At 44.7% G+C, this 12,602-nt stretch overlaps 1 protein-coding gene across 3 annotated transcripts in view; it reads left to right on the top strand.

Moving 5' to 3' along the window:
* Nucleotides 1-12,602, top strand: part of ZFAT (zinc finger and AT-hook domain containing) — a 233,530-nt gene that overhangs the window by 68,264 nt on the left and 152,664 nt on the right. For all 3 annotated transcript variants that reach the window (XM_008001600.3, XM_008001598.3, XM_038000102.2), the window contains exon 3: nt 2,051-2,302. In XM_008001600.3, coding sequence (XP_007999791.3) covers nt 2,051-2,302 — 252 coding nt within the window. The remainder of the gene's footprint in view (nt 1-2,050; nt 2,303-12,602) is intronic.

Below are 12,602 nucleotides of genomic sequence, written 5' to 3'. Positions count from 1 at the left end.
AAGATGCTCCTATCAGGAGGGACATCCGGGGGCCCAGAAATCACCTTCCTGTAGCCAAGGGCAAAGGCCAGACTTCTCTTTGGGTAAAGTTAATTCTTCACTACACAGTCGCATCCTCGTAGAGTGTTTCAGGGGAGTGGCTGGTGTCTGCGGGATGGCAGAGTCTGTCACTGGGTTTAGACCTGGGCCACAGACTTCAGTAAACTGTTAGGCACCCTGGTTCTGGAACTCAGCTGACATGACACGAGGTGGGTGTTTTGTAGCCTCTCTGCTAATTCTGCTTCTCTGGTATGAATTGCTGCTTCAGTAGGTTGTGCAAGTACACAGTGTTGTGAAAAAGAATAAGGAGAAAAGTTTTAAAGACTCCAAGGGAAATGGTTTCTTCTTACTCTGTACCTTCTATTTGTTTCCTTCCCTCTCCCGTGCACACGGGCTGGTTTTCCTGTAAACACAGCCTTTGTTCTCCTTGTTTAAATCTAGGGAGGGCTCCCAGGGCCTTCTGTCCCTTGTTTTATCTGGTTTGCCTTCCTATCATTAAGTACCTTCTCCTCCTTTGTGCTCCCCTGCCCACCATGCCCCAGGGAGACAGAGTGAAGGCAGGAATCTCGCTGGCTGCCCTGGTGCAGTGCTCTGGTTTGGATCTTTCAACCAAAGCCGACCTACTCACCAGTGGTGTTGCAGTTCGGTTGAAGCTCTGTTCCAGCAAGAGCCCTCCTTTCCCAGGAAATCTCTTGCCTCATTCTGGTGCCAGGTTTCCCTGAGGTCTTGGGTACCCCGTACCAAGGCAGGCTCCTTTGTCTAGATTCCCTGTGGTCAGGCTGTTGTGTCCCTGCAGACTCTGCCCCAGACTGTCCTGCCCATCTCTGCTCCCTTCTGCCCCTGTGGCCTCCCTCTTTGATTTGTGAGCACAAGTGACTTACTTAATGGGTCCTCATGGTAGTAGCAGTGTGATAAAGTGGCTGGTGTCCTACTGCGTAGAGCAACAGCTTTGGAGAGAGCAGGAAGGGACCTGAGAGACATCCTGATATCTACAGATGCACGTGTACCCAAGATAGTGCCCGCTTACCCCTCTTCTCTGTCGCCCAGGCTGGAGTGCAGTGGCATGATCTCGGCTCACTGCAAGCTCTGCCTCTCATGTTCACGCCATTCTCCTGCCTCAGCCTCCTGAGTAGCTGGGACTACAGGTGCCTGCCACCACGCACGACTAATGTTTTTTTTTTTTGTATTTTTTGTAGAGATGGGATTTTACCGCGTTAGCCAGGATGGTCTTGATCTCCTGACCTTGTGATCCACCCACCTCAGCCTCCCAAAGTGCTGGGATTACAGGCGTGAACCACTGCGCCCAGCCCTGCTCACCCCTCTTAATTCCCACCTTCATTCTGGAGATGAATGCCTTAAAAATTAACACTAATTGAGAAGAAACACAAGTTATAAAATGATTTTAAACTTGCTGTAAAGCAGCTGTGATCATGCCATTGAAAATCACTAGGTCGCTAGGAAACTGGAAAAATATTGTTATTGTCTTTAGTGCTATAATTTGTGGCTTTAGATTGTAATTATTTTTTCTTTTTCTTGCCAGGACTATTTGACTCTACTAATTATGACTCCTTGAAATAATCTGAATAGTTGTGTAACTCATTAAGGGCATGACAAGCTCAGCAGCCTTCGAGAACGCTTTGCAGAGAAGTCCCTAAGCAGTTTCTGAGAACTGGATTTCAGTAGAAATGGTGCTTAACAAGGGGCAGGATTTGTGAACAGGGAGTTGACAGCCGCAACTTAAAATCCTCCCAGCATTGCTGAAGAAAGATGTACAGAGATGCCAATAAACTGATTTTCTTGAATCAGAACATTAGAACATTGATTACCCATTAGTACACAGATGCAATGATATTAGCACCAAAGATAATTGTTTGCAGCTGTGGAATCACTTCAGATTTTTCATTTTTAATAAAACGTGAAATCTGAACATATCCTCACACTTGGAGGGTGAACGTGAGCCCTGCAGTGCCGTCTCATGTGACTCCATTGTGCCCTCTTGTTTCCTCTGTAGAGTTTTTGGTCATGAAGAGGAAGAGAGGCAGGCCTAAGGGGTCCACGAAGAAGCCCAGCACAGAAGAGGAGCTGGCAGAAAACATCGTGAGTCCAACTGAGGACAGCCCACTGGCTCCGGAGGATGGGAACAGCCTGCCTCCAAGCAGCTTGGAGTGTAGCAAGTGCTGTCGGAAGTTCTCCAACACGCGCCAGCTGCGGAAGCACATCTGCATTATCGTGCTGAATTTGGGTGAGGAGGAAGGAGAAGCAGGTAAATGCTGCCAAATGGCTGAACATGTCAATTTCTTATGAAGAGGTGTATCTGCTAATATCAGGTTTCACTGGGTCAGTTATTACTTGGAAATAGCCCATATTTATTCAGCTCTCACCCATCTGGAAAAGTGCTTATTTTCTTAATGATGACTGACTATTACTGTAAGTAATCTTTGAAGTGAATGTGTCATCTGGGAGTTGATGCCCATGGCATGCGGGTCAGGGGGCTGCTTTGCTAGATGCTTTGAGAGTTGCAGGGATGGTAAAACACAGCCTCTACCTTTGCTGAGCTTATGTTCTGGGAAAGAAGAGAAGGTTTTAAATGCATCATGTTAATAGATAACAAATTGTCAACAGGAGAGAGCATTCTGATGGAAAGTCGGGAGTGAATCTGGTGTCACAGTTTGGGTGGTATTGAATTAAAGGAAGGAGGGCTGTCTTATTGGATGGATGGGGCCATGTGGGCCGAAGTACAGCAATTAGGATCCTCAAGGCTCCTATGAGGGACCTTGATGGGCCAGTGTTGGCTGAGGACTAGATTTTGGTGGGCATTCTTGAAGAAAATAAAGACTATCAGGTACTTCCTTCAGATACGTTCTTGACTAGGCTTCAGCTTTGAAGCAGCTTCTAAGAGAGGCTGAAAGGCAGATAAATGTGACCAGGGGATGAAGTCGCTGTGGGGTAGCATGTCTGCAGATGGCCTTCATTGGAGGAATGAAATAGCAAGGCTGCACTGGAGCAGTTAGGGCCTCTGCTATGGGTTCTGTTGTTGGGTCCTTGCACCATTTTTGAAGTCTTCAAACTGTACCCTGTGTTTCTTTCTGTTTTGTATTGTGCTAACCATGTTATGTGGGAGGCAGTTCTCATTAAGAACATAGGCTCTGGGTTATGACTACCTGGGTTTGCATCCCAGTTTCTGCACTTATTAACTTCATTTTGCCTCAGTTTCCTCATCTGTAAAATTGTAATAAAAGCAGTACTGTCTCCTGTGGTTGCTTTGACAATTAAGTGAGATAGGACTTATAAAGTGCTTCCAGTAGTACCTGCCGTATCAAAAGCACCGAGTGAATGCCAGCTATTACAGTGAGCCGTTCATAACCACATGGATACACTACTGTTGTCATCCTTCCTGCTTCATGGATAAGGGCATTTAGACTCTGAGAGATTAAGTAATTTGTTTAGGGTCCTTTAGTTAGTAAGGGGACCTGGCCTTTGAATCCAGGCTGTCCTACTCTGACCCCTGTTCTTAAATTCTTCAGTATAAATGCCTCCCTGCAATGAGCAAGACTCTTGGTTTGCAAAACCCTATCATAGTTTGGGTGAATTATTGAGTAACTCATCAACTAATATTTATGGAACATCTAGGTTGGTGGCCAAGGCTCATTGCCAACATCTGTACAAGTTGTAGAAAATACCAGACACTGTTCCCTCTCATAAATAACTCTCAAGGCAATGATGTAAAACCCTGTGGGGCTGCACGGGCTCATGAAAATAACCCATGAGGATCAAAGGAGGTGGAGCTGTCCCTAAATGGAGCCTGAGTAATTGCCGTGTGAGAGCTGTAGCCCGGGAGTGCTGTCATTTCGGAAGAATCCGTATCGTGTTTCAGAACCTAAAGCCCTTTTGGGAAATAAAGATAATTTTAGAAATGAAACGGTTGAAAGACGAAGGATTAGGATGGACCTCCCCTGAACCCGAAGCTCTGATTTCCAGTGATTTGTTAATCACTGGATTTGGGTTATGGAGTCTTTCCCCCACCCTCTTATGCATGCATGCACACTCTCTCTCTCCCTCTCTCTCTCTCCCTTTCTCTCTGTCTCTCTCTCTCTGCCTCCCACGCGTACACATGCATGCCCCCCTGCTCCAGCACAGCTAGGTAATAGTGGTGTGTTTTCATCAGTGCTAGCCATCGAGGCAGCTCTGCTGTCTGTAGTTTCTGCACTGCCTGAGCCCTTCAGAGAATCCAGTTCTCTCTGACCATTTGGTTTTGTCTTCTCGAGAATCCCTTTTGTTTGTACCTTCACAGGGTTTTTCCTGTCAGGTTCCTTCTGAGGCACTCCTGGACTCTGCACAGTTATGGCTAGAAATCAGAGACTTTGCTCTTTTGCAACACTAAAGTTTTCTGCTTCGCATTCTTCCAGACCTCAGGTCAAGCTCTGGGTTTGAGGCTCAAAGTCAACAGCACAGACCCTGGAGGCCCAGAAGTTCAGTTGGGTCTATGGCCGTTCCCCAGTCTGCACTGCCCTTAGTGTCAGCTCTCTGAAACAGAGGTCCCCAACCCGTGGGCCACAGGCTGGTAGCGGTCTGTGGCCTGCTAGGAACCAGGCTGCATGGCAGGTGAGTGGTTGGTGAGCTGGCGTTACCACCTGAGCTCTGCCTCCTGTCAGATCAGCTGCGACATTCACTTCTCGTGGGAACATGAGCCCTGCTGTAAACTGCACATGCAAGGGATCTACGGTGCGTGCTCCTTATGAGAATCTAGTGCTTGAGATCTGAGGTGGAACAGTTCCATCCCCAACCACCCTACCCCACCATCTGTGGAAAAATTATCTTCTGTGAAACCAGTCCCTGGAGCCAAAAAGGTTGGGGACTGCTGCTGTAAAACACAGTGCCTCAGTGTCTCCCCATCACAGCAGAGTGCAGAGTCTTTCCCTGCGTGATCAACACCTTCACCAGAACCATCTTTCCATGTGGCTCCGTCAGTGCCATAAAGTATTCTGTTTGTACCAACCAGGGTACAATTGATGAAAACTTAGGTTTTTATCAGTTTTTAACTGTTGTAAGCAATGCTTTAATAACTATTCCTAAATAGGTGTGTGTGTGTTAGTATGTATACATATTTGTAGACTTGTGTTATGATTTTTCTAGAATCAATTCCTAAAAGCAGATTGCTGGGTTGGAAAGTATATTAATATTGCCAGATTTCTCCCCAGAAAGCTCACATCAACTTAGATTCCAGGAGTGTCTGAGAATGCCTATTGGATATTATAACTTTTGTTTGTTTTAGTTTTTAATACCTGTAATGAAACAGAAAATACTAAGAAAGTAAAAATATTCCAAAATTTCACTGCCTGGGGTCAATGACTGTTACACTGAAAAAGAGAAGGCCCTCCTCCATTCTGTGTACACCCATATGTATTTTTCAGAACTGAAATTATACGTAATATTCTGTGACCTTTTTTCACTCATTAATGTGGCAGATACATTTTTCATCACAATATTTTTTATTTAACAAGCTCTTTTCTAGCGCTTTTTTTATGTGACAGTTTCTGTTCTCAATGTTTTACAACTCATAGTCATTTTACTTCTCATGGTAGCTTAAGAGGTGGGCACTAATTTTTTTTGTTGTTTTGAGATGGAGTTTTGCTCTTGTTGCCCAGGCTGGAGTGCAGTGGCACAATCTCAGCCCACTGCAACCTCTACCTCCCAGGTTCAAGTGATTCTCCTGCCTCAGCCTCCCAAGTAGCTGCAATTACAGGCATCTGCCCCCACACCCGGCTAATTTTTTGTATTTTTAGTAGAAATGGAGTTTCACCATGTTGACCAGGCTGGTCTTGAACTATTGACCTCAGGTGATCCACCACCCTTGGCCTCCCAAATTGTTGGGATTACAGGTATGAGCCACTGTGCCTGGCCAAGGTAGGCACTATTGTTACTCCCATTTTATAGAAGAGCAAACTAAGGCACAGATGTTTCAGCCGTTTGCTTTGGTCACACAGCCCATAAGTAGTGGAGTTGGTTGTGAGCGAGGTGGGCTGGCTCCAGGGTCTGTGCTTTTGACCGCTGTGCTGTGTATCCTTACCCAAAACAGTGTTGCTTGTTGTCATTTTTAAAGGTGTACAGCATTTCTTCACATGCATGGGCTTACCTCATTTTACTTCATTGGTCTCTAGATGATGGGCATTTAGAATTGTTTTAAAATTTTCTCTCTGATAAAAAAGCACTACTCAAGTAAACAGTCCTGGGCATGCATTTTAGATTTATTATTATTATTTTTTGCACTTGTGCCATTATCTTAAATGACTAATAATGTAATGCTTGTTAAGTTTTTATTTAACGAGCTGTTTTTTAGTGCTTTTTATTTTGCAGTTGCTGTTTCTCAGTGTTTCACAGCTAATAGCTCCTTTAACTCTCATAGCAGCTAAGAGGTAGGCACTGTTGTTATTCCCATTTTATAGAAGAGGAAACAGAGGCACAGATAGTTTCAGCAGTTTGCTTGGCTAGATCACACAGTCTGTAAGTGTATCTGTTAGTTTCCTTTGTAGCATTGCTTTGTTTTTCTTTTGCATTAGGAAAATGCAAATAGGACATATTTTACATTTTGACACACATACATATTGTCAAACCGCCCTGTGGAATGTGCGTGTCAATTATTTTTCCGTCATGGGTCATGCCCTCAGATCGCCTTTATCCTTTTCATCTTGGGTTGTGTCAGCCTCTATCCTTGCCAGTCTCTTTTGTGAACAGTTGGCTTTCATTGTTTTAATTTGCTGCTTCTTGATCACTAGTGGACTATCTCTGTTCCAGTTATTAGTTATTGGTGGGTTTTGTGTGATTGGGGTCATTCCTTGTTCATGCACTTTACTTATACCTTTGAATGATCATATATGCTGAAAATATTTTCTGCAATTTGTCGTTTGTCTTTGAATTTTCTTTGTAGCGTTGCTTTTTTTCCTTTTGCATTTTGCTGGAGTTTTAAATGTCTGTATTGTCACCATTGTTTGTATCGTATTGTCAGATGTATCTTTTACATTTTTTGCCCTTTTATCGTAGTTTACAAAATTTACCTCATATCCCCTCCAATTTAAAAAAAATGCTTCTATTTATTTGTCTGTTATCTGTATGGTTTTATTTTATGTATATCTTTGATTCATTTGGCATTGCATTTTTGTGTTCTGTAAGTTGGGAAGTAAGGCAGTTATATAGTTGATTTTTTAACAACGTGGGGATTAAGGGCACCATCCCACTGTCAACAGTTATTTTCAAGTATAGCTTTTGACTTTCCTCAAACTTAACTAGTAATAGCCTACTGTTGACCAGAAACCTTACCAATAGTCAGTGAACACATATTTGGTATGTTATATGTATTAGATACCATTTCCTTATAATAAAGTAAACTAGAGAAACAGAAATGGTATTAAGAAAGTTGTAAGGGGCCGGGCGCGGTGGCTCAAGCCTGTAATCCCAGCACTTTGGGAGGCCGAGATGGGCAGATCACGAGGTCAGGAGATCGAGACCATCCTGGCTAACACGGTGAAACCCCGTCTCTACTAAAAAATATAAAAAACTAGCCGGGCGAGGTGGCGGATGCCTGTAGTCCCAGCTACTCGGGAGGCTGAGGCAGGAGAATGGCATGAGCCTGGGAGGCGGAGCCTGCAGTGAGCTGAGATCCGGCCACTGCACTCCAGCCTGGGCGACAGAGTGAGACTCTGCTTAAAAAAAAAAAAAAAAAAAAAAGTCGTAAGGAAGAGAGAATGTATTTACTCCTCTTTGAGCAGAAGTGGACCATCATAGAGATCTTCATCCTCCTTATCCTCATGTTGAGTAGGCTGAGGAGGAAGAGAAGGGTTTGGTCTTTCTGGAGGGGTGGGAGACATGGAAGAAATTTCAGTATAAGTTCACCCTTGCAGTTCAAACCCATGTTGTCCAAGGGCCAACTGTGTATATTTGACCAATAAATCTAGGGAAAGGAATTATTTTAATAAATATAATTCAGTAGATAAAATATTTGAAGTCATAGGGTCCACGGAGAAAATATAGATCTGGCGGTTCAGTCTCAAAAACCCCTTAAAAAATACAACTTTGTGTTTTGAAATAATTATGAATTCACAGGAAGCTGCAAAGATAATACAGAAGAGTCCCATGTGTCCCTCACCTGGTCTCCCCCAGTGGCTCCACCCTACACAACCCTAGCACGGTATCAGAGTCAGGACGTTGGCCTTAGAGTGCGCGTGACTGGCTGCCAATTTGCCACTCACAAGTATGGCCTGTGCTCGCTGCCAGAAGCCAGAACCGCTCTGTAGTCACAGGGCCATGCACCCTGTCCCTCGATCGCCACCCTCACCTGGCAGCTGCCAACCTGTTCTCCAACTGTGTGACTTTGTCATTTTGGGAACACTGTGTGAATGGACTCACACAGTATGTGACCTTTTGTGGTTGGCTTAAAGAACTCCCCTTTTAGACCTAAGTTCTAGTTTTATGACTGAGGAATTTGAGGTGCAGAAGTGATGGCGATCCGGTCACATGACTCATTTGGGGCTGGCTGGGGCCTGCGTCTCCCGACTCGTGCCCTGTTGCCAGTTTGCTTGATCGTGTCTGTGCCTTAAGACCGCTCTCATTTCTACCTCATGGATGGAGATTTTCTCCAGTTCAGCGTGTCTCTGTCATATTTTTCTCTAACCTTATAAGCAATGGAAGTGGCCCCCTGTGTGGATTCCTGATGCTTATTTTCTACTCTGTAATGATTGGGCAGTCTCTTCAGCAAAGGCAGACAGACAGGGTCCTTTCTAACCAGATTATCGGCTTCCTCCAGGAATGGCTGTAGAGAAAATGGCCTCATATTCCATTGATTTTAATGACCTAAATTGACTTTAATTTAACAAATACCAAATGGAAAGGTAGACGCTCTGGGCGTTTTTCCCTTTCTGGCCACTGTTGAAGCTCTAAAATATGCAGAAATGACCTTATGCCCAGCTGCCTTGCGGCTGGCATTCATGTGATTGCACCGTGTTCCCTAGTTTGCCAAGCACAATATTACAATTTGGAAAATTCTCGAGTAATTGTTTTAATATGTGCTCTGTCAAGAGCAGTCTAGTGACATTTCAAACAACTGACCTTGGTTCTATAGCTTGTTAAAACAATTAGAAGAAAACAAAATAAGCTTTTTCTTACCCTGAACCATGGCAAGTTAAAATAACTCTTTGATATGTTTTCAACATTTGTTTATTTTATTCTGCATTTGAATGGCAGAAGAAACCAGGAAAAGAGATTTTTTTTTTTCCTGTAGTTATGTAGAACAGCTGGTGTTTTGAAAATGTTTTGCAGCCTACAGAAATCAATATGTCAAATTTATAAAAGTGACTTCTGAACTTTTCTAAGCTTGTTCTTTCTGGGGTCATTTTATGCAAAGAGAGTTGTGAAAATTTCCTCTTATTCTCATTAAATTCTTCCTATCAAAGACAAGGCATTCATTTTATGGTCTTACTTAAGATGCACCTGTAATCTTCATGGTGGTTTTTTATTACAGTGTTTCAAGTCTCTGCCTTCTACTGTATTTGTGTTAGCAAAACAGCTGGCTTGATAAATATCTGCCATGACTGAAAATGGTATGGAGTGAGTCATGTTTAAAAATTTGCGGGTGAAAATGTGTTTCCGAACATCTCACTTTTCTCTGCGGAAAGACGGATAGTGGTAATGTTTGTTTCTTTTTGCTGCCTGTAAACCCTCAGTTTTTCCTCTGTACTAACTAGGTGAGTGGAAGCCCAGTGGTCTGCAGCCATGTTTGGTCTTGTGCGTACTTGTGAGTGTGGCTTCTCCGTGGCGCAGTTCATGCCACTGCTCCTGCCTACCTGCTCTGTGAGCGGCCCCTCTTCTGCCTATCACATCACTGTCCCTGATTAAGGGGAGACCTGGTTACACCTGATAGCAGAGCTACCCTGAGTGACAGTGTCTCAGTATTCCTGTGCTTGCTTTCTTGTTGGTGTTGCAGGTCCTCAGGGGCCCTGCTCACTCAGGGACCCAACTGGAGAGAGCAGCCACCATCTTGAATGTAGCAGGTCATGGTACAGGAGGGAAGAGAGCCCTAGGTGGTTTCATCTTGGCTCAGAAGAGCATCTGTCATTTCTTCTCTGCACAGTTCACTTGCCAGTGTATTAGTCTGTTTTCACACTGCTGTAAAGAACTACCTGAGACTGGATAAGTTATCAAGAAAGGTTTAATTGATTCACAGTTCTGCAGGCTTAACAGGAGGCATGACTGGGAGGCCTCAGGAAACTTACAATCATGGCAGAAGGTGAAGAGAAATCAAGGACCGTCTTCATATGGTGGCAGGAGAGAGAGAATGAATGAAGGGGGAAGTGCCTCACACTTTTAAACCATCAGATCTCATGAGAACTCACTCACTATCATGAGAACAGTAAGGAGGAAATCCACCCCCATGATCCAATCACCTTCCACCAGGCCCCTCCTCCAATTCAACATGAGATTTGGGCGGAGACACAAATCCAAACCATATCGGCCAGCAGGGAATCATATGGCCCCGCCTGACATCAGGGGCCCAAAAAGTGCAGTTCTGCCCCGTTCACGGGGTAGAGGAGCCCTGGAAATGCTTGGTGACCATCACTAGTGAAGGCCGCATGGTTCTTATCCATTTACCTGATTCTACCACCAGCTGTGTTCTCATGTGTTGCAAATATCTTCCTTGCCCATGTTTCAGTTTGGGTGTCCCCCAAGCAGTTTAAGTTATGCAGCGTGTTCAATCCTAAGCTCGTCCAGCTCCCAACTGATGTTCCTCCTCTATTTCATCTTGGTGACTGGCCCCCACCATTCAGCCAGAAACATCCCTGTTACATCCCGACACTTACCGTGGTCAACTGACTACCTGCTCAATATCTCTTCAGTCCTTCCCCCGTCCCTGCTGTTGTCCTCGTGGATCCATCATCTTTTCTGTGGACTCTGTGACCACTCCAGTCTGCCTGTCTACCCCAATTCATGCTCTGTGTACACCAGTGGTTTGCAGATATTCTGGGGGTTTTATCCTCATTAAGTATTTGTTTAGTAATAAGTTGCATTTTTAAAATTGAATAAGCATCTGTAGAGTTCTTACTATGGGCCTGCCTCTCTTCTGAGTGTCTTACAGATATTAATTCATTTCCTCTTCATAAAAGCCCTATGAGGTAGTTACTGTTTTTATTCCCATTTCATGGATGAGGAAACTGGAGCAAGCATCCTATCCAGTGTCACCCCATAGTACGCGATGGACCAGGGATGTGGACCCAGGCCTTCTGGCTCAGATACATATAGACTGCTGTATTAATACGCTGTAGGTGTTATAATACACACATAAAGGGTAAGTTTCAAAAGGATGAGTTAAGAAAGGTAAAGAGGAATTCTTCTTTTTTATTCCCAAATTTCAGTGGATTTTCCTAGGCTTCCCCGGCCATACGCGTTTCACCTTCCACCTTGTCTCCCTAGCGTTAAGCATCTTTATGACATATGAACCCATCTTATCCTTACTCTGAATGCACCCCTTCATGACACCCACTGCTGTGCAGGGACAGCCTAAGCTCCTTAAGAACCTGCTATGTCACTTAGGACCTAGCCGCTGCTCGCTCTGCACCTTGACTTCTTACCCTCTCCCACTTTGCCCACCTCTGGATCTGCAGTGAACCTCTTAAAGCCCCCAGTGTCCTGTGCCCTCACCATCTCTTGTACGTGTCATTCTTTTTGCTTGCAATGCCCATTTGCCCTTTTCCCTCCGAATATGCTTAACCTTCAATGATTCTGGCACATGCACAAGCCCCCTGAGCCAGCAGGGCTCCATCCCGTCATCTGTGCCTTCTCTATGGAATGCCACAACCCTCTCCTGTGCCAGTGATTCCTGCTGGTCTTCAAGTCACAGCTTTATTTCCCCTTTCCAGGCCTAGCTCCAGAGTCCCCTCCCTTGTGCTCAGCTTCCCAGCAGATCCGCGCTTCTCATTGTGCTGTGCACGTGCGTCGCTGTGTTGGAATTGCTGGTTTGTGTGTTTGTCTCCCTATCAGCTGATAACTGAGAAGGCAGGAGCCCACACTTGCACCATGGCCTTGTTCCCTGTGGACAGAATAGGGACACATCTCTCTTTTCTTTACCAAAGTCCAGGGCCAGACTCTAGTCCTTGGCAGATTTGGCACAAACAGACCAAGTAACTTGTTCTGTGTGGGTGTGTCACTTCCTGGCTCTGTCTGCAGCATTCAGAACAGTGCTGGGCACACAGCAAGTGCTCAGTGATTATCTTTTGAGTGAAAATACCGATTCTCATAGAGCAGACACAAGAACTGTGCAATATCTAATGGGTGGTAAACCCAAAGTTAATTATTTTATACCTTGCATTTGTATTTCTCTGTGGAGTGGCCCAGTGACTCACATGAGGCCCTGGGTAAGTACATGTTGTGGCTGACTGGCTGCCATCCATACTTGCTCCCATGCATTTCCGAATCTGCAGCTGCTTTGGTTCTTTTTCTTCCTGCTCTCCTGCTTTTCACATTTCGGCTTCAGCCATCAGTTTTTTCGCCTGTACTTAACGGTTATGGAAGTTACCTCT

Source organism: Chlorocebus sabaeus, chromosome 8 (assembly GCF_047675955.1).
Source record: "Chlorocebus sabaeus isolate Y175 chromosome 8, mChlSab1.0.hap1, whole genome shotgun sequence".
Taxonomy (NCBI): Eukaryota; Metazoa; Chordata; class Mammalia; order Primates; family Cercopithecidae; genus Chlorocebus; species Chlorocebus sabaeus.
This window is presented reverse-complemented; position numbering and strand designations above follow the sequence as displayed.